This window comes from Ovis canadensis, chromosome 3 (assembly GCF_042477335.2).
Source record: "Ovis canadensis isolate MfBH-ARS-UI-01 breed Bighorn chromosome 3, ARS-UI_OviCan_v2, whole genome shotgun sequence".
NCBI classification, from domain to species: Eukaryota; Metazoa; Chordata; class Mammalia; order Artiodactyla; family Bovidae; genus Ovis; species Ovis canadensis.
Genome location: NC_091247.1, coordinates 138,533,795 through 138,560,696, shown reverse-complemented (window position 1 = coordinate 138,560,696; position 26,902 = coordinate 138,533,795). Strand labels below are relative to the sequence as shown.

The window sequence follows — 26,902 nt, the reverse complement described above, 5'->3', positions numbered from 1 at the left end:
AAGTCCCTCTTGAGGCATTTGTAAAGAAAAAGGTTTATCATTGCTTATTCTGCCTTTTGGCTTGCTTGAGAAAACAGCAGTCACCAGCAACACTGGAAGAGAACTAGACCAACAGTGCAATAGTATTAACCCTGGACTACAACACATGAGCCTTGCTCCCACTCAAGCTCTGCTAATAAATGTTCCTGGGAGAATCCCTTGATATCTCAAAGTCTGTTCCCTCACTTGTGAAGTGAGGTGGCTGGTTTAGACAATTAAATAGAAAATTTGACTAAGATACTGCTGAGATGTGTCATGCTAAGATACTTCTAAGGATACGAGTCTGACAGAGTCCCTGCCTCAAGAAACTAACAATCTAACTTAGAAGGTAAGGCAGACATTTGCGCAAACATGTACACAAGCCCACATTTATCATACACAGCATTACAAAGGACGCAGTGTGCTTTATAGTCCTTTATATGGACTAATGCTTGTTTGACTGAAAGCAGAGGGAAACCAGATGAAAGCTTCATGGAAGAAGAGGTAGCATTTAAAGTAAATCTTTCAGGATAATAAGCAGAGTTTGAAAAAAAGAGGAAAGTGACTAAAGATTCAGGCAAAGAAAACAGATGGACAAAGTGCAAGGCCTGCAGATATGTAAGGACAAGAAAGCAGCAAAGTGTTTGAAAAATGACAAACAGTCCACTTTGGGTAGAGTGTAATGGGAACAAGACATAAAGCTGAGAAAGTTCAATCAGACTATTTTTGAATTGGTCAGTGGCAGAACCAGTCCTGCATTTACGGATTAACCTGGCAGTGGTGGGCAGAAGTAAATGCCAGAGGGTAGAGATGGCAGGCAGAAGGCCAATTAAGAGGTTACTGCAATAGACCAGTGGGTGGCAATAAGGGCATCAGCCAGGGCAGCGGCAGTGGAAACAGCCAGCCACTTTAGTCAAAATTTTAAACCAGCACTCTATGTTGCGTCTGTCCCAATTCTCCATGGTAACAGGCCATCCCAAGTGAAAATTATTAAAAAGGAGCACTAATTTGAATAAAGCTTTTCCAACACAGAGAATGAAAAATAAGTGAGCCCAGATCCATGTTGAGTTTAAAACCATCACTAACCTCTGGCCTTATACTTTCACCAAGGCATACAGCCAATTGTGGAAAAGAAATATACACAGGAGACTCAAGAAACATCTTATTAATACAGTATTTATTTGTCTTCCTTCTGTCAGGCCCTGAGCCAACCACCTTCCCCAGGTTGCCTGGGGAGGTACAGAAAAAGAAACATACAGGGCAGACGAGACACGGGAGAAGAACTATGGGAGGTGGAAACGGCTCCTTCACATGGCGAAGAGGATGAGAAAGGCCACCATCAGGCAAAAGAGCCCCATGGCCTCCGAGAGGGCAAAGCCCAGAATGGCGTAGGAGAAGAGCTGCTGCTTCAGAGAAGGGTTCCTGGGAGGGGAAGAGAAAAGACTGAATTTCTAGTCCATATAAAGAAAAAGACAAACATTAAAGGAGGGCTCAGGGAGAATCCATCTCAAGCTAACATTTCAGGTCACGAGTCTCTCTGGGTGACACCATCATGCTGCATTTCTTGCTCTGACACAGAAAGGTCTCTACAGAGATGAAAGGGGGAGGGGACAATCCAAAATTCTGCAACACAGCCCAGGTACAAACATTACCTCCTCTACTGTATCACATCTTCCCTGGGGCTGGACACTTAACTATCCAGGGCTCAACCAGGATGAAGACGCCTCTGGGTGGCAGGGTCTATCAGAGCAGCGTTTCCAAACTTTAAGCAGTAGAACCCCATAATACAAAACAGTTAAAGTGTAATGGAGCAGCAGAGTTGGAAGTCTTGTTTGACTGGTCTCCTCTTCATTCTCTAAGAGTCTCTGGGGTGTACCCTCAGAACCCTAGGGCTTTACGTAACATAATTAGAAAAACACTATTCTAGTGGACAAGGACATCAGGGGGACAAATAACTTCTCTCATTTCAAAATAGTCAAAAGATTTTGGGCTACAAACCACCTTGCGGGGGGTGCATTTAGACAATATGAGTCAAAATGGGATAAAGGACTCCTAATTCTGAAAATCAATATATAATTTCTATTTCCCTTCCTGTCGCCTCCGGAAGACTTGATGGATAAGGTAAAGCAACACTAGCTTTTAACAGAATTGTGGACATAGAAGTTTCTTATTTCACACAAATCCTAAGAAATAAACTTATTTCCCCAAAGACATTGAGACAACTTGTAGGTCTCCTAAGGATTAATTTAGTTCTAACACTGAGTTGCCCAGAGTTGTTGGGGACCAAATAGTCTCAAGTGTCAGGGAGCACTGGGGCTGGATGTAGAAGCAGTTTTCCCAGGAGTGATGAGGGAATTCCCGGGGATGGGGAAAAACAGCAGCGAAGCTGCTACGCTGACTGAGGCTTTAGACTGGGGAGTGGACATGGCAAACTTTTTCTGTAAAGGGCTAGACAGCAAATATTTTAGGCTCTGTGGGTCACATACAACCTGTTACCTTTTTTACTTTCATGACCCTTTAAAAACATAAAACCCTTCTTAGTTCAGCTATACAAAACCAGGCTGGCCCAATACAAACCTCCTGCCTTAGTTTGCTGACTCCTACTCTATACCAAAGCTGTCCAATAGAACTTTGCAAAATGGTAGCTACGAGTCACATGTGGCTAATGAACTACAATGAAAGTACACAGAACTTAAGTCAGTGTACTTTTAGTTAAAACTCACATTTGAATAGCACTACGTGGTTAGTGGCTACTGTATAGGATACTGCAGCTCCAGAACCCCAAATATTTCTGCCCAGACCTGTGGAAGCACATCAGAGAGCCAGTGGAGGGCCCATCTTACCTGGCATAACCAATGATGAGACTCCCAAACACGGTCCCAATTCCAGCTCCAGAGCCAGCCACCCCTACTGTGGCAGCCCCAGCTCCAATGAACTTGGCTGCTGTGTCAATGTCCCTTGAAATGGCACTGGTTTGGAAACTGCGGCTAGGAGTCAGTGAGGTGGTCAGGGGACGGGGGACTACTGCCAAGCTGCTGTGGCTCTGTGAATAAGCAGCAGATAGAAAGTTTTTAGGAAACCCCTTTTTTTTTTTGCTTTGGAAAACTTCTGTACCATTTAATCCCTTTATGCTATCAAATCCCATCGTTTCTCCTCCAAACAGAAAATCTTTTAACTCCCCCAGAAAACTCTACTTCCAAGCAGAATGCTTAAATGAAAGAGGTGGATGTCAAATATCTTCAGGACTCAGGGTACAGTCTAGAAATGGAAGACTACAGCCCTAGCCTGTTCCTGATGCCTTGAGGAGATCAACTTCCTGGGCTACATGCTCCCAACTCAAGTCAGTGCACTAGATCAAGTAAAATGGGAGTTAGAAGCAGCACACAGGGGCATGTGCTGCCAGTGGCAAGAGCTGGAACATAGGGAATATATCACATCGTATATGGTATCATGAGTCCTCAGCACTCCCCCTACTGGTTCATCAGGTAACCCTCCCTTCCCCTCCCCATCCCCACCCTCACCCCTCCCCACAGGTCCAGTTCCACTCATCAGGTACCTCATCTGTCAGTGTCTCGGGTCGTCTTACCACCACTGCAGACAGTGATCGGCTCAATAGTGTAGAGGTTCTCCTGATCTAGCCGGAATAATACAAGGTCAAGAAAGGCTGTAGAGAGTTTTAGAACTACTGCAATTTATTACTGAGATACCCCATTTATTCACTAGAACTTAAATTGGAACCTCAAAAAAGAATCTGGAATCATTCATTTAAAGCATTTACTTCACTCAATAAGAAATCTACACATATACTGGTAATGGCCAGCTCATTAGAATGAAGTGAATGACTGGAACATCCTTCCCTGAACACACTGTTCTGGAAAATAGGCATGAACACCAAATGCTGAAAACGTACCCACTCCTGGAAGCCTTTTCTAACTCCAAGCCAGTGTCTCCAAAATAGACAACACGGTGGTTAACAGCCAGGGTTTTAGTCATATATAACTAGATTCAAATCCTAGGTCTATCTGAGTTGTGTGATCTTAGGACAAATCATGTACATCTTTTTAAGCCTGCTTTCTCATCTATCAAATGGGAATAACATATCTCAGGGTTGTAATTACTCAGAGGAGTAAAGATTATGTACATAAACCGGTAGACTCAATGCCAGGCATAGCAAGTGCTCAATAAATAATACCAACTAACAGCATCACTCCTTTTCACTTATAAGTGAATGAACCGATTGCCTCCATTATGTAATGCTCTTCCATTTCTTCCATCTTGTTGCTTTTGAATCAAATATTTTTCCTATGTGTATTTCAGCTTCCCACCCAAATTTAAGCTTCCAGAGGAACTCCTAGCTATAGCTCTCTGACACTCAGGACAAGATCCTGTACACAGTGCACACTCAATCTGACTTAGGCAATTTATTCCATGTTTACCATTTCTGGTGGGGCTCCAGTTTACAACAACACAGTGTTTCTGGATAGGAATAACCTGATCTTAGCCTAGATGCTCATTTATGCTCTTCTGTTATGACTGCATGAGAAAAATCAACTGGCCTTCATGGGACACAAGGCAAGGAACGCCTAGGAAGCATTCAATCTCTCATCAGGCTAGCAAAGCAAAGGGCCCAACTGTGAAGCATAAGGTCTGAGAAGGAAAAGACATAACGCCTCTCCTTAAAAACTTTCTTGGGAAAGGTGGGTACTCACCAAGGAGGGGGTGGAGACGAACTTGGCGCAAGTGTACATTTTCAGGGGATGAAGGGCTGCGGCAGGAGAGCTGCAATTACAGAAGCAGCAGTGTAAATGTTTTTCTTGCTCATCAAAAGACAGCTGTATTAGTAGGTACTCTGGAAAACTTAAATGGCTCAGAAAGCAGTGACTGACCTCAAGTCTTAGAGATGGAACGAGAACCCTGAAGTCAGAATTTCCTCCACACAGCTTCCAAGATTTCCTTATAATTAAGTGACTTCTCTTGGTTTGAACAAGAAGCCACTTGGTCCCAGCTTTAAGACATGTTATCTCTTTCCATAGCCTCATGAGTTGGGGTCGTAGATGAATTTTCCCAGCATCTTTTGCCCAAGTTTCCCCCCAGTCTCTTACTGAAAAGGAACTCTTCTCAAGCCTTCATTTCCTGGATCTAAAAATGTTGCCCTTTAAGACCCTCAGGGTAATTCCCTGGCAGTCCAGTAGTTAGGACTCTGAGCTTTCACTGTAGGGGGCATGGGTTCCATCCCTGATTAGGGAACTAAGATCTCATAAGTTGTATGCTGCTGCTGCTGCTAAGTCACTTCAGTCGTGTCCGACTTTGTGCGACCCCATAGACGGCAGCCCACCAGGCTCCTCTGTCCCTGGGATTTTCCACAAGTCAAAAAAAAATAAAAAAGACTCTTGGAAGATACTGAGGAAGGCGAAGGCTCTGAAAGGGTCTCTAACAATCCTCTTATTGAATTACCAGGAAGCATTTGTCAAAACATGTCAAAAGATTTGTTAAAGATGTTCAAGCTGGATTTAGAAAAGGCAGAGGAGCCAGAGATCAAATTGCCAACATCCCCTGGATCATCGAAAAAGCAAGACAGTTCCAGAAAAACATCTACTGCTGCTTTACTGACTACGCCAAAGCCTTTGACCATGTGGATCACAACAAATTATGGAAAATTCTTAAAGAGATGGGAATACCAGACCACCTGACCTTCCTTGTGAAAAATTTGTATGCAGGTCAAGCAACAGTTAGAACTGGACATGGAACGACAAACTGGTTCCAAATCGGGAAAGGAGTACATCAAGGCTGTATACTGTCACCCTACTTATTTAACTTATATGCAGAGTACATCATGAGAAATGCTGGGCTGGATGAAGCACAAGCTGGAATCAAGACTGTGGGGAGAAATATCAATAACCTCAGATATGCAGATGACACCACCCTTATGGCATAAAGCGAAGAACTAAAGACCCTCTTGATGAAAGTGAAAGAGGAGAGTGAAAAAGTTGGCTTAAAGCTCAACATTCAGAAAATGAAGCTCATGCCATCTGGTCCCATCACTTCCTGGCAAATAGATGGGGAAACAATGGAAACAGTGACAGACTTTATTTTGGGGGGGGGGCTCCAAAATCACTGCAGATGGTGACTGCAGCCATGAAATTAAAAGATGCTTGCTCCTTGGAAGAAAAGTTATGACCAACCTAGACAGTGTATTAAAAAGCAGAGACATTACTTTGCCCACAAAGGTCCATCTAGTCAAAGCTTTGGTTTTTCCAGTAGTCATGTATGGACGTGAGAGTTGGACTATAAAGAAAGCTGAGCACTGAAAAATGGATGGCTTTTGAACTGTGGTGCTGGAGAAGACTCTTGAGAGTCCCTTGGACTGCAAGGAGATCCAACCAGTCCATCCTAAAGGAAATCAGTCCTGAATATTCATTGGATGGACTGATGCTGAAGCTAAAACTCCAATACTTTGGCCACCTGATGTGAAGAGCTGACTCCTTTAAAAAGACCCTGACGCTGGGAAAGATTGAAGGCAGAAGGAGAAAGGGACGACCGAGGATTAGATGGCTGGATGGCATCATTGACTCGATGAACATGAGTTTCTACAAGCTCCGGGAGTTGTTGATGGACAGGGAAGCCTGGCGTGCTGCAATCCATGGGGTTGCAGAGATAGGACTAAGTGACTAAACTGACAGACTGAGGAAGCATTTGTCAAAACATTTATCTCCTATGTTAATTAACCAGATAAGGCAGATCAAGGAGAAACTCTGTCATTACTCTAATTAGCAAGGACTGTTAAAGCATTCATTTCCATCATTATTCTAAGAGGTATTCAATTTTGTATCAAGACCTTAAACAGGGACTTCCCTGGTGGTTAAGACTTAGCCTTCTGTGCAGGGGGTTCGGGTTCAATCCCTGGTGGGGGAGCTAAGATCCCTCATGCTCAGGGCAAAAAAAACCCAAACGCAAAAGATAAAACAGAAGCAATGTTGTAACAAATTCAATAAAGACTTTAAAAAAAGACCTTAAACAATGCTAACACCCTGGAGGTACCTAAGTTGGTAGAACTGAGAGAAGAGTGGGTGAGTTAAAGACCTACAGGCAGGGTTTTTCCAAGTACAGTTGGTGGCCCACCTGAACTAGTTACAGGAGGGTAGGGGCTGAGTATGTATTAAAAATGTGGGACTTCTCTCACAGTCCAGTGGTTAAGAATCTGCACTTCTACTGCAGGGATCCCTGGTTAGAGAACAAAGATCCCTTGACCATGAGCTGTGGCCAAAAAAGAAAAACAAAAAACAAAAAATGCATATTCTTGGGTCTCACCTTAAGACTTTCTGGGTCAAGATCTCTGGGAATAAGGCCCAAGTACTCTATTTCGGGGTTCTCTGGTGGCTCACACAGAGTCAGACACAACTGAAGTGACTTAGCAGCAGCTGGTGGCTCAGCAGTAAAGAATCCACCTGGCAGTGCAGGACACTTGGGTCTGAGTCCTGGAGAAGGAAATGGCAACCCACTCCAGTATTCTTGCCTGGGAAATCTCATGGACAGAGGAGCCTGGCAGGCTACAATCCACAGGGTCACAAAAGAGTGGGACACGACTTAGCAACTAAACAATAACGTTCTGTATTTCAATGAAGCTTCCCAGATGATTCTTAGGTACTTGGGAGAGCGTGGTCTTAAAATAACAGTTTTAAAACTGTGGCAGTGGTAGGATCAGAATTTGAACTCTTCTCATTCTTAATGCTTTCTAATATGCTACAGGTTGAAATACTCGGTGATTACTTAGGCCTGTTAAATGACACTTTCTCGAATGAGCTGGACTAATACTTTCCCAGATTAACTTCCGATTCCAGAATGTTACTTTTACATTAATGGATGTCTTCAACTCTTGTCCTTTCCGGAACTCTGATTTCTGCCCATATGTAACTCTAACCCAATTTTGCTGCCAGGCTATTCAGGTTTTCTTAGGTCAAAAATCCAAAATTTCTTTTAAGCTTTAAAAAAACAGAGAGACTGGTTTTCCCCCAAGGCAACAAAACCTCAATATCATCATTTAAAAAATATAGTTCTTAGAGGAATTAAATGAAAATAACATATGGAAAGAGCCTGATGCAGAACTGAAGGAAGCCTGCAGGAAGCGGTGATCCCTCTGCTGGCCAACTAATCTTGTCCAAGTCTGCACTTGTTCACCAATATCACCTTGGGGAACAGCACTACCCAGGTTCATGGGTTTCTTCCTCAGTGGAGGTCAGCCAGGGAGTTACAGGGCTGCTACTTAATCGTTCCCTTTCTTAACCTTCTTTTCCTCTTGAGGGCAGAGTCTGGGGACTCTCAGTAAACCCCTTGACAGGAAAGCTGGCAGGTGGGTAGCACCCCATGCTGGCCCCTCCGCTTTTTAGCCCTGTTGCCTCTAAAGGAAAACCTCACACAGCCCACGACTTGTGTTTTTCCCGCTTCACCGCAGTGGAAGGCAGAGAACGCCACTGGGAGACAATCCGCGGTACCAAAGAAACCTGCCTCTTTTCTGCTACGGCTCTCTCCCAGTCCACAGCCTGAGGGTAGGGGGTGCTTTGGCTGTGCTGTTCATTTCTACCACTTTCATGGTTTACTTTTTAAATCGAGGGGGGCTGCCTAGAGGGACTGGTGGCTTTAGACGACACACCAATCTCCACTGCTGACACTTGAGATCCTGGGGCCAAAAGTCTGGAGGTTTCAGGATAAGGACGGCACGACTCAGGATGAGAAGAGAAAGTAGAGATAGGATGGGAGAGTCTGGGGGTTGGGACAGGTCTGAAAGGGCAAAAGGGTGAGAAAAGAGCGTTTGCAAGCGACAGGTGAAATGAGCACTCTGGGATTTGACTTTCGACAGCTCCAAGGCGCCCTCCCCCCACCCACGAGACATCAAAGATGGCGCCAGGCCCGCGCGGCTGGAGGTCACCGGCACGCGGAAGGGGCAGCCCGAACGCGCGGGGATACGGGGACAAGGGTGGGCGTGAGGACCCAGATGGGAGCACGCGAGGTAAGAGCCTCAGACCATCCACGCGAGGTGGGCGCCCGGCGCGCGTGCGCGGCGCAACCCGGGCGCGAGGGCCCAAGGCCTTACCTGCTCCCAGTGCAGAGAAGACAGAGAGGGGCGGGGAGGGGGCGGGAATAGGAAAAGGAAGGCTCAGCGCAGGCGCGGCCCGGACCAAAGAGTTGCTCCGCCAAGGCTAGAGAGATTGCAAACTTGAGGGTCGGCCCAGGCACCACAGCGCCGCCTGCCAGCTCTGTGGCGGTAGCCGGCCAGTGACTCCACCTGGCGTTTGAGAAGAGAAACTGCAGCCAGAGCCTGAGAAATGAGGGCACTCCGCAGTTTAAGCCGATCCGTAACGTGGCCTGCGGTTTGCTCTGCACAGAGGCTGGAATCTTGGATTCGCGTCTCTTTTCCAGGCATGCGCGGTCACACTCGGGGGGGTGGGAAGAACAACTGTCCAGGATTTCAGTGTTAAATGGCATACAATCGAGATGGGGTTCAATGTCCAAAATCTAGCAGGAGGAAGATGAGGTCACAGGATTCCCGACGCCTGTTGCCACCGACCCAGGCTATAAGGATGGGAAAACTCATTCAATGAGCGGATAGTCAGGAAAAAGCCCCGGCAGCCTCTAGTGGCTTCACCTTTATTTCCCTCTCCTTCTTATTCCAGTGATCAACTATGAGAAAATCAGCATCAGGGAACCAGAAGATAGGGGCTAAAGATGATTAGGGCTCGAGAGCCCTGACCCTAAGCATTCTTTCCTGAGGCCTGAGACAGTCGAGGAATAGAGAGCATCAGTGACCAGCAGTGAGGTTGGGAGGTCACCCCGGGCATGCCAGGGCCTCTGCTCAGGCTTCATCTACACGAGTTGAGATAAGCAGTCCCCCACCCCCAGGCGGTGCTCTTATGGAGGCCCCTCCGCTTCTTCCCCTTGCCCTTTTGCTTGTCCTTTCCCCGATGTCCTTTTCCCTCCTGGCCCTCACCTCTTCTTCTAGGCTGCTTTATGTCCCAGATAGGTCTGACCTGTTCCTCTCGAGGAAGGTCCACAAGGCCTACCCACTTCCCCTCACGTCCAAACCTCGGCCGTCCAGGCATCGTCTTAAACGCAGCACAAGAAAGACGGGGAAAGCTCACCAAACCCCCATAAAAAATAAAAAAATAAAAAGAAGGCCGCGGCTGTAAATAAAGCCAAATCCGCCACCCTCTGAGGGGCCGTTTGTCCTCCCCTCCTTGGCCCCGTCCTTCCCGCCGCCCCCTCCCGGCTCCCGGGCCCCGCGGCGCCCCGGCCCCGAGCTCCTCCATTTAATCGGATTTGGGAGAAGGGGAGGATAAATCACGGCAGCAGCTTTACGGTCCCGGAGGAGAGGCGAGCCGCAGCCAGGCACACCCCGGCCGGCGATAAAAACCGCCGCTGAAAGCCCACGGAGCAATTTCCCGGGACCCCGAGCGACGCCATTACAGGAATGTAATTTTGCCCGGATGAGGCCCCGAGTTTAATTATCCTCGCGGAGGAATTTCAATGCGGCCAATCCATCTTGCAGGCGGGCGGCAGAGGGATTTATATGGGCCCGTTATTTCACACCGATCCTCCATCTGCATTTTTATGGCCCTGAGCTTCTGAAAGGGAGGGGAAGGAGTAGGGAGAAATCGGAGAAGCGGGCGAGGAGGAGAAGGGTGGGAGACTTCCCGCCTTTCCTAAATCTAAGATTCCAGCTCGAGAATGAGGATTCTCGCTGGTTCCCCTGAAATGCCCAGATCTCTCCAGTTCCAGTTGTTGACTCGGGGTGAGTTTGTGGGTAGGTGAGAAATGGAACTGGTATCCTTGGGAATCACTCAACAGGTATTTACCAGGTACCAAGGCACAGGGTGAGATGCTCAGAGGAGAAAGGGAAAATAGGCTACAAGAATATCTCCTGGGGGACTTTCCTGGCGGTCTAGCGGTAAGGACTCCAAGCTCCCAGTGCAGGAGGTGGGGGTTCAATCCTTGGTCTGAGAGCTAAGATACCTCATGCCTAGAAGCAGTTGGCAGAGAAATAAATCTCCTGAGGTCCCCAGACACCCCAAGCCGGCCCACAATGAATTCCTTTTAGCCCGCGGCTGCACATCCTCAGGGCAAAACTTCCACAGCTCGTAGGAGCCGCCGCCACTAGCCAGTTGTTGCAGCTGTTTGTTGCGACAATTTAGTCCCCTCTCAGATATCTCTAACAATCCAAAGGAGAATTGGAGGAGCCCGTGTCTGATATGTTTATTTCTCCCTTACCTCCATTCAGTGGTAGTCTCTGGATTCATACACCTGGCTTCCCAAATTGCTGTGTGACCTTGGGCAAGCTGTTTAACCTCTCTATATCGATCTTCTTTTATGTAATTTGGGAATGATAATAATTCTTCATTGTCGTTTAGTCATTAAGTCTCATCTGACCCTTTTGGGACCCCATGGACTGTAGACGGCCAGGCTACTCTGTGGGATATCTCCAGGCAAGAATACTGGAGTGGGTTGGCTTTTCCTTCTCCAGGGGATCTTCCCGACCCAGGAATCTAACCCAAGTCTCCTGCTTGGTAGGAGGATTCTTTATCACTGAGCCACCTGAGAAGCCTGATAATAATGCTTGCTCAGCAGCAAATATTGGGGTAATATACATGAAGCTTTTGGGCTTCTCAGGTGGTGCAGTGGCAAAGAATCTACCTGCCAATGCAGGAGACGGAGTTTCCATGCCTGGGTCAGGATGATCTCCTGGAGGAGGAAATGGTAACCCCCTCCAGTATTCTTGCTGGGAAAATCCCAGGGACAGAGCAACCTGGAGGGCTACAGCCCATGGGGTTGCAAAGAGTTGGATGTGACTGTGCAGAGATACCTGAAACTTTTAGCAAGGAGCTTGGAACTTAGTTCAATAAATGCTAGTAATATAATAATTTTTTTTTTTTTGGTGTTAGTAGTAGGTTATCTGGAGAAGGCAATGGCAACCCACTCCAGTACTCTTGCCTGGAAAATCCCATGGATGGAGGAGCCTGGTAGGCTGCAGTCCATGGGGTTGCTAAGAGTCCGACACGACTGAGCGACTTCACTTTCACTTTTCACTTTCATACATTGGAGAAGGAAATGGCAACCCACTTCAGTGTTCTTGCCTGGAGAATCCCAGGGACGGGGGAGCCTGGTGGGCTGCCGTCTCTGGGGTCACACAGAGTCAGACACGACTGAAGTGACTTAGCAGCAGCAGCAGCAGTAGTGTTATAGTTAGGAGCATGGCAGCTCAATTCTGCTCTGCTTCCTAGAGACTTTATTGCAAGCTTCTTGCAATGATAGCTCCTGAAAGAAACTAAATCATGGCTTACTGAACTTATTTACCTACATAAATCACACAAAGGAGTTACTTGACAGGCTAGTGAGTCGGGGTCTGTGGGGAGGGCTGAGAATTCCCAGGGCTGTTGCTTCCAGGTTTGCAACCAGGCATTGAATCCGGAGGCATGAGACTACAAAAAGTGGTTGGAGGTATGTGCAGAGGGGTGAATTTGAAGACAGCAAAATATGATCCAAGAGAACTTTAGCTAAGAGTCTAGGGATTTTCTTAACCAAGGGCTTGAGAGAGGGTTCTTCCTTCACTTCACTGAGGGAAAACTAGGGTCCAGAAAGGAAAGGGTGTGGAGCCAGAACTATCCTTTCCAATCAATCCTTTTCTTTTCCTACCAGACCATGTAACAAGGTTGGCCTGATTGGCCAGTTTTTCTAAGGACTGTTAGTGGCAGATTCTGACTGGTTAGCCACCTCCCTGCACAGTGGTGACGGTGAAATGAGATTGATCTTTTCTTTCGTAGGATTGGTTAACAGCCCTCAGCGGGGCCAGAGACTCATTTTAATTGACTGGAGAGGCCAGGAGGAAGGTCCAGCACCTTTCATATAGAGAGTTCTTTTTCCACAAAGGTCACCAAGAAAGAGTCTTGACTAGCTTATGCATATTTGCCTTTGGACTGGAAATAATAGCTTAGAGAAGAAAAATCAAGAGTCATGCAGGCATGCTACAGTTCAATTTGAAACCCAAACAGAGAGAGGGATTCACAGAGGGAAAGAGAAGAGCGGTAAAGAGAGAGACTAAGACACAGAGAAATTAAAGAAAAAAGTAGCCAAAGAGGATGGATTTGAATAATTTGGTTTTCATTTCTGGTGGTTTAAGAGGAGGCTACTTTATGATGCATTTTTTTAGGTGCATGTGTTGCCAGCACGTGGCATGGGAAGAACAGCTGTCTTGGAGGCAGGAGACTAGGAATCTGGTCCCAGCCCTGCTACTAACTAGCTGAGTAGCTATGCAAGTTACTTCATCTCTCAAAGTTTTAGTGTCTCCGTTTGGAAAAATCAGGGGGAGAAGTAGGTGATCTGTAAGGTTCCATCCAATATTAGCTCTCCTCATTCTGACAAGCAGTCTGTTTTCTAAAGCTGAAGTGGTAACTTTACACTGCCAATAAGGACTGTTCTTGGGTGCTGTGTTCCTCTATTTATTTGAGTTTATTAATTTCAGGCTTTGGGGACTGGTAGGCACTGACTGATGGATTTTTCTGTTTTCTCTTGCTAAGTCAGTTCCCCAGAACAACAGGATTGTAAGCCATCAGTAAACCTCCCTACTCTTGGAGGAAAAAAACAGTAGATGGAAGAAGAAAAAGTGTCATGGGTATCCAGGATTCCAGGACAGGGATCAGTGGAAGGGTTGGTGAGAGAAGGCCAGAGAAGTTTTTGTGGGAAGAACCTAAGTTGTTTTGAATTTGTAAGATGAACTTATACATGCCCTACATATTTATCTAGAAACAATGATTAAGTATATATGTGAACAAATTTGGTCCCTGCCATTTATTGTCTCCCAAGCCAAAGCACACACAGAGACAAAACAGAAAGTGAAAGTCATTGTGATAATTGACAGACGTATACCACCCTGTGTAAAGCAGATAGCTAGTGGGAGCCGCTGTATAGCGCAGGGAGCTCAGCTTAGTGCTCTGTGATGACCTATAGGGGTGGAAAGGGGCAAGGTGGGAGGGAGGTCCAAGAGAGAGGGGATTTATATGTACATATCTCTGATGCTGGGAGGGATTGAGGGCAGGAGGAGAAGGGGACGACAGAGGATGAGATGGCTGGATGGCATCATCGACTCGATGGACATGAGTTTGAGTGAACTCCAGGAGTTGGTGATGGACAGGGAGGCCTGGTGTGCTGTGCGATTCATGGGGTCACAAAAAGTCAGAGACGACTGAGCGACTGAACTGAACTGATAGCTGATTCACTGCCTTGAACGCACAAACTAACATATTGTAAAGCAATTACACTCCAATTGAAAAAAAAAAAAAGGTCATTGTGATACATTGTAAAGAGCTTAAGACTGAAAGTTAGAGATCTGAATGTAGATGTGGCAATATCTTTAAAAAAATAATTTACTTAATTTATTTTTGGCTGTGCTGAGTCTTCATTGCTGTGCAGTTTTCTCTCGCTGCAGAGAGCAGGGGCTACTCTCTAGTCACAGTGCCTTCTCTTATTGCAGAACACAGGCTATAGTAAACATGGGCTCAGTGGTTGCGCTTCCCCGGATCTAGAGCACAGGCTCAATAATTGTGGCCCATGGGTTTAGTTGCTCCAAGGCATGTGGGATCTTCCCGGATCAGAGATTGCCCCCATGTCTCCTGCATTGGCAGGTGGCCTCTTCACCACTGAGCCACCAGGCAAACCCTAAATTTGGGACTGTTCTTAATTATGTGACTTTGAAAAAAATCAATTCACCTCTCTGGACTTCAGTTTTCTTAAGTGCACATTGTAGGGAAACACTTGCTGATTATTGAATTCTTTTTCGGCTTTAAATATAAGCAGCATAGATCTATTCTTCCTGTTTTGCCCTCGTCTCCTGTGACTTTAAGTATTCAACCAGTATTAACTGAGCATCTACAGTATGTGAGGTGCTGTACCATACATTGTGATTAGGAATAAAAAAGGAGAAAGCACAGTCCCTTGTCTTCATAAGTTTATGATCAGTAGGAAAAACATGTACGTATATAACTATAACTTGCAGCAAAATTTAATGGGTTATGAAGAGTTGGACATGACTGAGCGACTTCACTTTCGCGTTTCACTTTCATGCATTGGAGAAGGAAATGGCAACCCACTCCAGTGTTCTTGCCTGGAGAATCCCAGGGACGGGGGAGCCTGGTGGGCTGCCGTCTATAGGGTCTCACAGAGTTGGACACGACTGAAGCGACTTAACAGCAGCATGGGTTATAGGAGTTGAAGAAGCAGTATGATTTCCATTTAGAATGATCAAGGGGGCACTATGATTAAAAAGTAGGTTTTTTTTCTTCTTTAAAAAAAAAATAAAGTGTTTGAATTACATAAGGGAATGCCATTAATGAATATAATTTATGCAGCAGATATTTTTGGAGATCCTACTATGTGCCAGGTGCTGTTCCAGGTGCTGGAAACTCAGATATGAATAAAAGACAAAAATCCTTGCCTCCTCAGAGGTGACTTTAATATAAATTATGAAGCATAATAATAAAATAGACATCCATTAAATGACCCCCAGTTTAGGAAAAGAAACAAATAACCTACTAATACCACTGAGCCCCCCTCCCCCATGCATTGCTCCTATAGTAAAGTAATCCTTGAATTTTATGTTTATCATTTCAAGATTTTTCCTCAGATTTTTACCGTATTGCTTGTCTTTTTCCCCTCCTGTTCTAAAAGTGATATAATATTATTTGTATCCTTCTTTACTTGCTCTTTTCATTCAACATTATGTTTCTAAGATTCATTGAAGCTGATGTAGGTAGCTATAATTTATATTCACTGCTGTATCATCGGAGAAGGCAATGACACACCACTCCAGTACTCTTGCCTGGAAAATCCCATGGATGGAGGAGCCTGGCGGGCTGCAGTCCATGGGGTTTCGAAGAGTTGGACATGACTGAGTGACTTCACTTTCACTTTTCACTTTCATGCATTGGAGAAGGAAATGGCAACCCACTCCAGTGTTCTTGCCTGGAGAATCCCAGGGATGGGGGAGCCTGGTGGGCTGCCATCTATAGGGTCTCACAGAGTCGGATATGACTGAAGCGACTTAGCAGTAGCAGCAGCAGCAGCAGCTGTATCATAGCCCACCAATTTGTCAATTAATTTCCCTGTTGAAGAGTATTTAGGATTGTTTTCAGTTGTTTGCCACTACAAACAATGCTGCTCAGAGCATTTATCCTAGTATACATGGATAAGAGTTTCTTCAGGGTACATATGTATGAATTGCTGGGTTGAAGCATATGCATTTTTCAACCTCTCTGGATAATGTTGAATTGTTTACCAATATTTATGCCTACTAAAGTATTTAAGACTTCCCTGGTGGCTCAGACGGTAAAAGCCTCTGCCTACAACGCGGGAGACCCAGGTTCGATCCCTGGGTTGGGAAGATCCTCTGGAGAAGGAAATAGCAGCCCACTCCAGTTCTTGCCTGGAAAATCCCATGGACAGAGGAGCTTGGCAGGCTGCAGTCCATGGGGTCGCAGAGAGTCAGACATGACTGAGCGACTTATGTAAAGTATTTAAGAGTTTTGATTGCTACCCTGTCTTTACCAATTTTGGTATTTAGTCAATCTGTTGGATATAAAATGGTGACTTGAATTTATACTTAATTATATTTGCCTTATTATTAGTGAAGTTGAGCATCTTTTCATGTATTTATTGGCCACTCATGCTTCTCCTTATGTGAAATGCCTATTCATGTATGTCTTCTGCCCATTTCCTATTGGGTTATTTGTCAGCTCCCTGTGGATTTTTAGGAATTAACAAATATAGGTAGCCTAGTCCTGATTCTTTGTTAGTATCAGTTATCTCCTTCCAGTTTTTAGCAGGGTTGGGATTTTAGTAGAGGCTTAAAGGATGGATGATTTCAGTTCCAGCTCAGAGTCCTCATTTAGTTGGATTAATTAATTCTTAATTCATTCATCAAATATTTATTGAATGTCTAGCCAGACGTCATGCTAGACTCTGAGAATACGAATATATTCCACACTTGCTCACCAGTTACCACTTCCAAGATCTGTCTGGGTTCAAGCCAGTGACATCTCCTGGAGGACCACTACTATGGCCTCCTAGCTATTCTACCTTTTCCAGTCTGGTCTTGCCTCAGTCTACTCACTACCCAATAAGCAGCTAAAGTGATCTATTGAAATGTAGATCAGATCATGCAACTTAAAACTTCCCAATGATTTTCCAGTTCTCATAGAAAAAAAATTCATAGTTCAGCTACACTAGGCTCCTATTGAGCCTCAGTCACACCACACTTACTTGTTTCTCCTCAGAACCTTTGCTGTTTCCTCCGCCTGGATCATTCTCCTAGGTTATGCTCTTATTTCATCTAAGTCTCATTTCAAATATCACCTCCTTAGAGAGGGCTTTTCTGACCACCCAATCTAAATAGCCGCCACTCCCCGGCCCCTTTTAACTTTCTGGCCACGCTGCTTGTGAGATCTGAATTCCAGGACCAGAGATGGGTCCCGGAGGGGTCCAGGGGCCCAGAGATTCCAGGACCCAGCTGCCTGCTCATTGAAAGCACAGACTCTTAACCACTGGACCACCAGGAAACTCCTCCACCTTCCCTTCTTTATCTCATATCCTCCTTCATTTTTCTTTTTAGCACTTATCATAGTTTTATTTTTATTGCTTTTTTCTTCACTAGAATATAAGCTCCACTAGTTGAGAGACCTTGTTACCACTGTATCCTCGGCATTTAGAAAAGTACCTGGCACTTAATAGGCTCTCAGTAGAAATTTTGTGAATGATTGAATGGTGAATCAGATAGAGTCCTTGCCCTTAAAAAGCTTTAGTCTATCAGGGAATACAGGAAAACAAAAGGCAGATAATTTCAACACAATTTGACAGTGTTCTAAGATGGATAAGCACTGGATGCTGTGGGAATGCATGGGGAGGACATATATTTCGGTCCTGAGAACTAGTAGTCAAGGGAGGCTTCCAAGATGAGGTGACATTTACAAGAAACTCAAAGGACCTGGAAAGATAGGGAGTAGAAGGATGTTCCACAGAGAAGGAGCAGTAAGGACAAAGCTTGAAGAGAGGGATAAGTGGTCTCTTCCACAAAGGCAAGTAATTCAGTGTGGTCAGAATGAATAGTTGTGAGTGCAACAGAGCGCAGAGACTGGTTATTAGTGGCTAGATCCTGAAGGATCTTGAGCATCAAACTCAAGCCATTTGGATTTTATCCAGAAAGCAGCCAGAAGCCATTTAAACCAGAGAATGAGCTCAGACTTGCATTTTAGGAAAATCACTGTAGGTCTAGTGTGCAGAGTGGATGAGAGGGGCAGGACTGGGGACAGGGAGTGCTGTCGGGGACTGTCGTCAGAGTCCAGGTGGGAGATGGTGGTGGCCTGAGCTCGGGGGTGATAGCTGGGATGGAGAAAAGTAGGCAGAGCTCAAGAGGTTTAGGAAGAAGAGCCAGTGGGCCTCAGTGATTGATTGCTATGGGGGATGAAGGAAGTGAGAGAGGTGAAGACAGTGCCCAGTTCTCTGGCCTGGGTCACTGAGTGGTGCCATTCTCTGATTAGAAAAGAGTCAGAGGGTTAGAGTGAGATGAGCGGGCCAACCCTTGATACTTGTGAGGCCCAGGGCAAGGTAAAAAATATAGCCTACATACCAAATGTCTAAATATGTACAAGTTATAAATCAAAGCTAACAAACTGTTAAATAAAACATGTTCTACCCTCTTATCTTGACAAATATATCAATATCAGCTGGAAGATTTATATTTAGAATCCTGGGACTCTTCCAGCCCCAGTCTGACCCTTGGGTTCTCTCTCCGTTTCTTACTCCATCCCTCTACCTGAGGGGCCTCACACCAAAGTGCGTGCTGGGGGCAGCCTCACCTCTAAATTCCACACCAACAAGGCTGGTGCTGCCTCCGCAGCAGCTCCTTCTGTGTTCTCAGGAAATCAACCCCCAGCAAGAGGTCCTGGAAGTCAGCTTGGGGCAAATTGGCAGAATAGTCTGGCCACTGGAGCATGGTCTAGGAGTGGGCAGATGTGAGCTCTGGGTAGGCACACCCCCTTGGCCTAAAGTTATTCGCCCCCTGCAGGAGGAAGAGACCTGAAACCGTCGCCCAGGGTAGAGGTCCCTCTTGCCTGGTCTAAGGGCATAGACTCTGAAATCATACAGACTGGGTTCAAACCCCTATCCTCATGTTTATTTACTCTTCTTTGAACCTGGGCAGACTCTCTGAGCCTGTTTCCTTTGTTGTAAAATGGCAATAGTAACATCTACCTCATAGGGTTATTGTGAGAATTAAATAAGGGTATCATTCCTGTGTGTTCATTGGAAGGACTGATGCTAAGGCTGAAACTCCAATACTTTGGCCACCTCATGTGAAAAGTTGACTCATTGGAAAGACCCTGATACTGGGAGGGATTGGGGGCAGGAGGAGAAGGGGACGACAGAGGATGAGATGGCTGGATGGCATCACTGACTCGATGGACATGAGTTTGAGTGAACTCCAGGAGTTGGTGATGGACAGGGAGGCCTGGCGTGCTTCGATTCATGGGGTCACAAAGAGTCTGACACAACTGAGCGACTGAGCTGAACTGAACTGAATATATGCAGAGCACCTGGTATTTAATATTCCCCTCCCCTCTCCCCAGTTTACATTGTTTTCTTCCCATTCATCACCGCCTTCCCTCAGACTAATCATGGAGGCTGGAGAAAACATGAAGTTTGTCCTAGGTAAATTTTTTTTTTTCTGGGAGGAGTGGGTCCAGGAAAAACGAGTTTATAAAGGAAACAGTAACAATCTAGGCAGCAGTAATCCCAGCTCAGGCTAGGGCCAGGTGGGAAAGGGGGAGTCAGTTGTCTTGTGTGTAGATGGATGAGAAATGGTAATAGCGTAATTGCTTTTACAATCTGTTTGTTTTGCTGACAGTAGCAGCTGGTTACTGTTTCGATTCTTGGTTTTCATGTTAAGACAGGGGAAGAAGGTGTGAATAGAAAAAGAAAAAAGAATAGAAAATCCAAACGTAATTTCTTGGAGACCAGGAAACTGGTCAGAAACATGGTTGAAAACACAGACGGTTTCCATCTTTCAGACATGGACTGGTCCTCTCTAAGTTGATCTTGCATTGTTGTGTGACATGTATAGATTCTTACCACATGCTGTCACTGTCTCTACTCCTGCAGCTAGAATGCCCTTTCTCTCCTCAGCTGTTCCAAATTCTACCCAATTTCAGGCTCACTCCTTCCATGGTAAGTATGACCCTCCCCACTTCCTCTGAGCTCTTCCTAGTCTGTATCTGTGCTGTGCTAAGTCGCTCCAGTTGTGTCCGACTCTTTGGACTCTATGGACCATAGCCCACCAGGCTTCTCTGTCCATGGGAATTTTCCAGGCAAGAATACTGGAATGGGTTGCCATACTCTCTTCCAGGGGATCTACCTGACCCCAGGGATCAAACCAGCATCTCTTGCATCTCCTGTATTGGCAGGCGAATTCTTTACCACTAGTGCCACCTGGAAGCCCCTAGTCTATATCCCTTAGAATTTATTCATGGTCTTAATATGTTTAGTCTTGTTCTCATATCCTTTAAAAATTATTTTAATTTTTAAAAATTTATTTATTTGACAGAGTGGTATGTGGGATCTTAGTTCCCCAACCAAGGATCAAACCCGTGCACCCTCAAGTGGGAGCTCGGGCCTTAACCACTGGATTGCCAGGGAAGTCCTGTTCATTTATCCTTTTATGTGTGTAAGTCTGGTCTCTCCAACAAGAGTTTAAGCTTATTAAGGGAAGGAACTATATTTCTATTTCTCTTTCATTTCCCATAGTGTCTATATATTCACTTAATATACATTTATGGCATTACCATGTGCCTAAACTGGGGTTTAGGTGCTGGGGATACAAAAATGAAATATATATATATATATATTTCCTCTTCAGTAGTGGAGCTAGTAATGGACTCATGGTTTAATAACTGCCTATAAAAGTGTTGAACACATAATGGTTCCTCAATAGAGGTTTGATGGATTGATGAACCATGCTGCTTTTTGACTAGGCATTCAATGAATGAATGAATGAATGAATGAAATTACTGGATAACAACCCTGCAAGCTGTTCCAGGTGTATCCCTCCTATATGAAACTAGTTCTCACAGACTTAAAGGTGTAAGACTAGTTTGAGGGGAGAAGTGTTCTCTGCTGCTGCTGCTGCTGCTGCTAAGTTGCTTCAGTCGTGTCCGACTCTGTGCAACCCCATAGATGGCAGCCCACCAGGCTCCCCTGTCCCTGGGATTCTCCAGGCAAGAACACTGGAGTGGGTTGCCATTTCCTTCTCCAATGCATGAAAGTGAAAAGTGAAAGTGAAGTCGCTCAGTCATGTCCAACTCCTAGCGACCTCATGGACTGCAGCCCACCAGGCTCCTCCATCCATGGGATTTTCCAGGCAAGAGTACTGGAGTGGGGTGCCATTGCCTTTTCCGGAAGTGCTCTCTAGAGGCATCAAAACAGAGAGCCTACTGTCTTTTCAAGGCAGTGTTCACTCCTTTCCTTAAGGCCTAGTAATTAAACCACAAAGCATTTTACAGGCATTGGTGAATACCTTTTGCCAATTTGTGTCATTCAGGTTGTAAACTATGTGAAACTGTGTCCATTTTTTTCATAATAAAAAAACAGGTATTATTGAATATTGATTATGTGCCAGATATTTTGCTGATTTCTTTACATGAATTATTTAAATCCTAACAACAACCCTATGAAGTAGATATGATTATTATCTCACTTTACAGAAGAGGAAACTCAGGCACAGCTAGGAAGCAAGAAAAGACAGAACTTGAATCCAGGAAGTCTGTGCTGTCAGGGCAATGAATTGGGAGAGTGGAGAGCTGAGTTCTTCAGTCCACCCTGCTGTATGCTTGCTGTGTGTTCTGCAAAAATCATCTCAGCTCTCTGGTCTTCGGCTCCTTCTGATCACCAATCTTAAAGCCTATTCTTTTGAATTCAAGTCCTCTGCTTCTCCACCAGTATCAATTGCCTAAATCTGGTTGTGATCCCCTAAATCTCATCTTTAATCTCCTTGTAGTGTACGAGGCAGCTTGTGATATTGTGTTATTCATAACTGGAGCATCCTTTTCTAAGACATTATATATGAAGACCTTGATGACTTCTTGAATGTCTTGGTTCATGGCTGCAGCTGATAGAGCTGCAGATGGACCCCTGAACCCAATTTGTTCCTGTGATTCCATCCCTCAACTCCTGCTGCTGCTGCTGCTGCTAAGTCGCTTCAGTTGTGTCCGACTCTGTGCGACCCCACAGACGGCAGCCCACTAGGCTCCTCTCTCTCTGGGATTCTCCAGGCAAGAACACTGGAGTGGGTTGCCATTTCCTTCTCCAGTGCATGAAAGTGAAAAGCGAAAGTGAAGTCGCTCAGTCGTGCCCGACTCTTAGCGACCCCATGGACTGCAGCCTACCTCCGTCCATGGGATTTTCCAGGCAAGAGAACTGGAGTGGGGTGCCATTGCCTTCTCCACCCCTCAACTCCTAGTTGAGTAAAAATATTTCCCAGTATTCAGGATGCTTGTTATCATGAATCCATTCAGAGGACACAGCCAAAACCAGGCACTAATCAAAAGGAAGGTGGTGGGTCTGATTCATTTCTGTGTGTGGAGATTGATCAACACAGGCAAGAGACTGAGACCAGGTAACGTGAAAGAGTAGGCATGAGTGGATTTGAAAGGTCGATTTCTCTGAGGAGCCTCCACATAGAAACTGAAGCTGCTCAAATCCTCCATTTTGTCCCTTCATATCTGGAATTTTTCCTTCCTTGTATGCAGACAAAGGATAATAATTATCTGAACAAGTGTGCTTGGTTAGCTGGCATCAGTGTTTTAAATTGGTATGATTAAATAAAAATTGGCTTGCTGTACCCCTCATGTTGTTATTTGACTTAGCTCTCTCTGCTTAGTCTCTCTTGTCTGTGCATCAGGAGTAGCTGTGTGTTCTGTTCTCACCAGGGCAGCCTCTGGCTGGGGTGCCTACTAGTGTCCTTTCCTAGAGCTTCTTTAATACCAGGCAACCTGGCAGGATGGTTTTTATGTCCCTGCCCTCACTTCCTTCCCTGCCTCCAATTTCATCTTGTTGTTTTCCAGAATCATTTGCATAGTTCTCCTGTATGTATTTTTCCCAACCTTCCCCATCCCTGCGTACAATTCTACAGAGAACAGGGATAAATATCTACTAAAGAGAAATCAATCTCTCCCCCGGCCACCCCACCCCTTCTCTCCCTTTCTCTCTCTATCTCTCTTACACACACAAACACACAGAATGGATGGCAGACTTCAGTTCTCTTCTGACCTTATCATGCTCCCGAATATCAAATCAAGATCACTCCCCAAACCCAAACCCAAGCCTAAAAAGCAACACAGAGAAAGAGAGAATCACTTTTCTTCTAGGAGATGAATGCACCCCTTTTGGGGATCCACCTGAGGTTATTGAAGGGCTTAATTTCTGAAGAATCTGCTTCTGACAGTTTTGCATGTATTCCTGTGTGTTATGGGTTTGTAAAGATGTCTTCCTTAAGCAGAAGTTAACTTTGGTTGTAGGTTATAATTCTGTGAGTGTGGGAGAGTAATTTTGGCGAGGACAAAAATCCTGTTTTATCATTTAAAATGGATTCAAAGGGAAGCCCTGGTACCCGCCTTCTGGGAGGCAGATCTCTGGGTCAGATGGGATGAACCAGAGGAGGGAACACTTGAACTTTGTTTACAAACCAGCATAACATACAATGACAAACGAGTTCACGCAAGGGCACCCACAGCTTCAAATGGAGGACAGAACTGGGAAAGAGTGCTGGCACAAGGGCAGTACTGAGAAAATTTGGGAAAGTTTCTTGGAGGGAGCAGTGCACGGCAAGGGGGGCTGGGAACCGTGGCTGAGGGAACGCACACCCGGGCTGCCTTTCCCGGGGTCTCCTGGTGGCGAGCTGGGTGAGGTGCTCTCTGGGCAGGCCCGCTCTCTGCGTCCCTCCATCACCGATCTCTCCAGCTCTCTCGCCTCCTCCATGCCATCCCCGGGCGCCTTCCTCCACATCCACTCCTCTTAGCTCCCCCTCAATAATCTCCTGATATCTCTTCAAATCCAATTATCGAATTAATTGACGTGCTAACCGAGAGGCAAACAGAAAGGGGCGGCAAACACCGGTCGGCTCAGATTTATCCTCTGGCCTCCGTAGGCCCTGGCCGGGCGAGATTTACTGGGCCTCGAACACGACGACAGTTCAAACCTTTGATTAATCATGTTTTTCTCCCGGCCCCATAATTTAGTTGCTCTTTTTCCCTCCCTGCTTTTTTTTTTTTTTATCAGTGGAAACAGAGACAGAGTCCTCATCAGCTTCAATTACAAATATTAAGCCCCCGGACAGCACTTTGACAGAGAGGCGGCCAGCCCCAACTCCTTCCCGCCCCCCTAAATCATCCCCGAATTAACATCACAATCGGCGGCTGGCGCGCGTTCAGATTTAAATGGTGGCATATTGTTCGCGGACGGTCTAGTTCAGACCAGCGGGTTCTCAGTTCCCGGCGGCGGCCCCCGCCGCTCCCCCTCACTGCCACCTCCTGGCTCCCGGGATGCTGTGACTCAGGAGCCGCGGGAGGCTCCGGAGCCGGGTCTCCAGCAGCGGAGGCTGCAGGCGGGGGTACACCGGAGTGGGGGCGAGCGGGCTGGTGAGAGGGTGTAGAGTGAGGAGGCGGGGGGTCGAGTCAGGCACACGGAGAGGGAACTGCAGATGTAGGGTGGAGGGGAGGGGGCCGAGGCCGGGCAGAGGCGGGTGAGTTTGGGGGTAGCGGGAGAATGGCATTGAGGCAAATGAGATGCAAATGAAGATGCAGAAACCACGGGTTTGAGAACGCCACTATATAGCCACTATATGGCCGCCTCGACCTTGACGCAGTCTGCAGGGCATCCTTGGGTCGTGGTGGAGGGGCCATTCTGTAGGGAAATCTCTAGCTCTTTGAGTCTTGCGGTGTGAAAGAAGAACGTGGGACAGGATTTCTCGTTTCCTGAGCATGTTAGAGAAAATGGTTCATAAACTACAGCCAGGAGGCTTGAAGGTAGGCCTCAGAAAGGACTTCCTAAATGGGAAGACTGAGTATGAGGCTGGAATACCTCCTGGGGATTTTTTTGGATTAGAAGACTTTAGAAGCAGCCAGATTTCTCTGAAGGCGTTTTGGGGAAACGGTAACTATTTGGCTCTGTCCCACTGTGGAGGAGAAAAGGAAGGGTGATTCCCCTGACCCCATTAATCCTTTAAGAATGAAGGAACTCAGGAAGAAAAATGACAATCCAAGAGTCTAGGCTTCCAGATATTTTCATATCCACCTGTCTCTCCGGTCTTGCCCGCAGCGATCTCCGGGACCTCATTTCTGCCTAGCAACATCACAACCAATCAAGATGCAATTAGGCCTGGCAGTTCGGCTCATCCTTCACTGGGATTGGCTGCTGGCAGTGAGCGCATCCTAAGTTTTCATTGGCTGACGGCCACCTGTATGGAAATAAGAATGACACGGGACTCTGCGACGTGGACCTGTGGCTTACTGCACTGAAACCTGCAAGCTCAGAGCCAGAACTCCTGGGCTTTTTTTCTGCCTTCTCTCCCTGTTCTTCCCCAAAGAGATATCTCAAACTTTTCCCTCAGCGCCTCTGTCTGAGGCCCAGTCGAAAAGAAATTCGCAAAAAATAAGGCGAATTAGTATGCTTTTTTTGCATTTTCTTTGCCTTCTCTCGGTTTCGTATCAAGATTTTGCCCCTTCCGTCCAATGCTAGGACAGTTCTTCATCCTTTCTCTCTTCCTTGTCCATCCAAGGAGCGGCTTCTCTCCGTGTGGAGTCCCTTGGGCCCTACCCCCTGTTGCCTCAAACCCTCCCTTTGGGCTCAGCTCCACCAAATTCCCAATTGCCCCCTTCCTCCCTCTCAGGATCCAGGCGCCTCGCACAACGATCTAAAGCCCAGTTTAGAAGGGAGTTACAGGGGGAGAGGACTCCCCCACCTCCCCCCCAAAAAACCTCCACCCTCGCTCCCCATCCATTTTCTCCGAGGGAGCTGAGTTTGACAGCGAATTCATTCCGAGAGGGGAGGGTGATTTATTCTTCAAATATACCGACAAGTGCGGGCATGATGGAGCCCATTAAAATGTTGGGAGATTGTTTTTATGATTGAAGTCTGTATTACTCCAACCATAAAGAAAGAGAGCAAGGAGTCATTAGCATTTTCATGATGGTGTATTTCTGCTTGTCTCCGCGCCATCACTCATCTTTACTGCCCGTCCCTTTGCTCTCGCTCTGCTACAACGAGGAGAGACTGCAGCCTGAGTTGGGTTGGGGGTGGGGGGAGGCAGGGGCCAGAGATCCCCCCCCACTCTGCCCTTCACGCCAAATCCTCACCCTCCCTGGGACGCAGATCATGGGGTGAGGGGCTGAACGCAGACATTGATGTGCCTCAGCTTTCTCCAGCCTGCTCTCCCTGCCCCTGACTGATGGAAGCTGGGGGTCTTGTCCAAATGGTGCTTGGAGATCTGCACAGACCTGGGTTGAGAAAGGCGGAATACCCCTTCCTTCCTTTGGCTCTTCACTTCCTGGCCTATACACACCATTTAGAGCTTTCCAGGGTTATCCATATAGAGAGAAAGTCAGAAATTCCTGGCTAAGTGCCCTGAGCTAGAGACATCAGAGTAGGAGAGGACAGAGGGAGGAGGCCCCAAGTCCCTAGGTTTGGAGACTGTGTTGGGAGGAAGTTGGAAGCCTGGACCTTTGGCTTCTGTCTTTGCTACTCCCTCTTTAGGGTTAAACTCTTCTGTCGCTACCCTAATTCCCCTGCTCCTGCTCTCTCCTAA

The 26,902-nt window shown here is 46.3% G+C and overlaps 1 protein-coding gene and 1 long non-coding RNA gene across 2 annotated transcripts; one reads left to right on the top strand and one right to left on the bottom strand.

Moving 5' to 3' along the window:
* Positions 1–1,178: 1,178 nt before the first annotated feature.
* Positions 1,179–10,176, bottom strand: ATP5MC2 (ATP synthase membrane subunit c locus 2). Its single transcript, XM_069584265.1, has 5 exons — positions 9,107–10,176; positions 4,728–4,797; positions 3,575–3,652; positions 2,862–3,061; positions 1,179–1,440 (listed from the first exon to the last, which is right to left on the bottom strand). The coding sequence occupies exons 1-5, from the start codon at positions 9,496–9,498 to the stop codon at positions 1,326–1,328; spliced, it is 855 nt and encodes a 284-aa protein (XP_069440366.1). The 5' UTR covers positions 9,499–10,176; the 3' UTR covers positions 1,179–1,325.
* On the top strand, positions 8,873–26,272 carry LOC138437282 (uncharacterized). Its single transcript, XR_011255851.1, has 2 exons — positions 8,873–9,022; positions 25,417–26,272. It is a non-coding gene; the product is annotated as an uncharacterized lncRNA (long non-coding RNA).
* Positions 26,273–26,902: the final 630 nt, after the last annotated feature.

Excerpts from the sequence above, each read along its gene's own strand:
- ATP5MC2 (XM_069584265.1), bottom strand. The coding sequence starts at position 9,498 with ATGCCATTTAACACTGAAATCCTGGACAGTTGTTCTTCCCACCCCCCC. Across the intron at positions 3,653-4,727 it reads TCGTCTCCACCCCCTCCTTG|ATCAGGAGAACCTCTACACT; the intron begins GTGAGTACCCAC and ends TATTCCGGCTAG. Across the intron at positions 1,441-2,861 it reads CTCATCATTGGTTATGCCAG|GAACCCTTCTCTGAAGCAGC; the intron begins GTAAGATGGGCC and ends TTCCCCTCCCAG.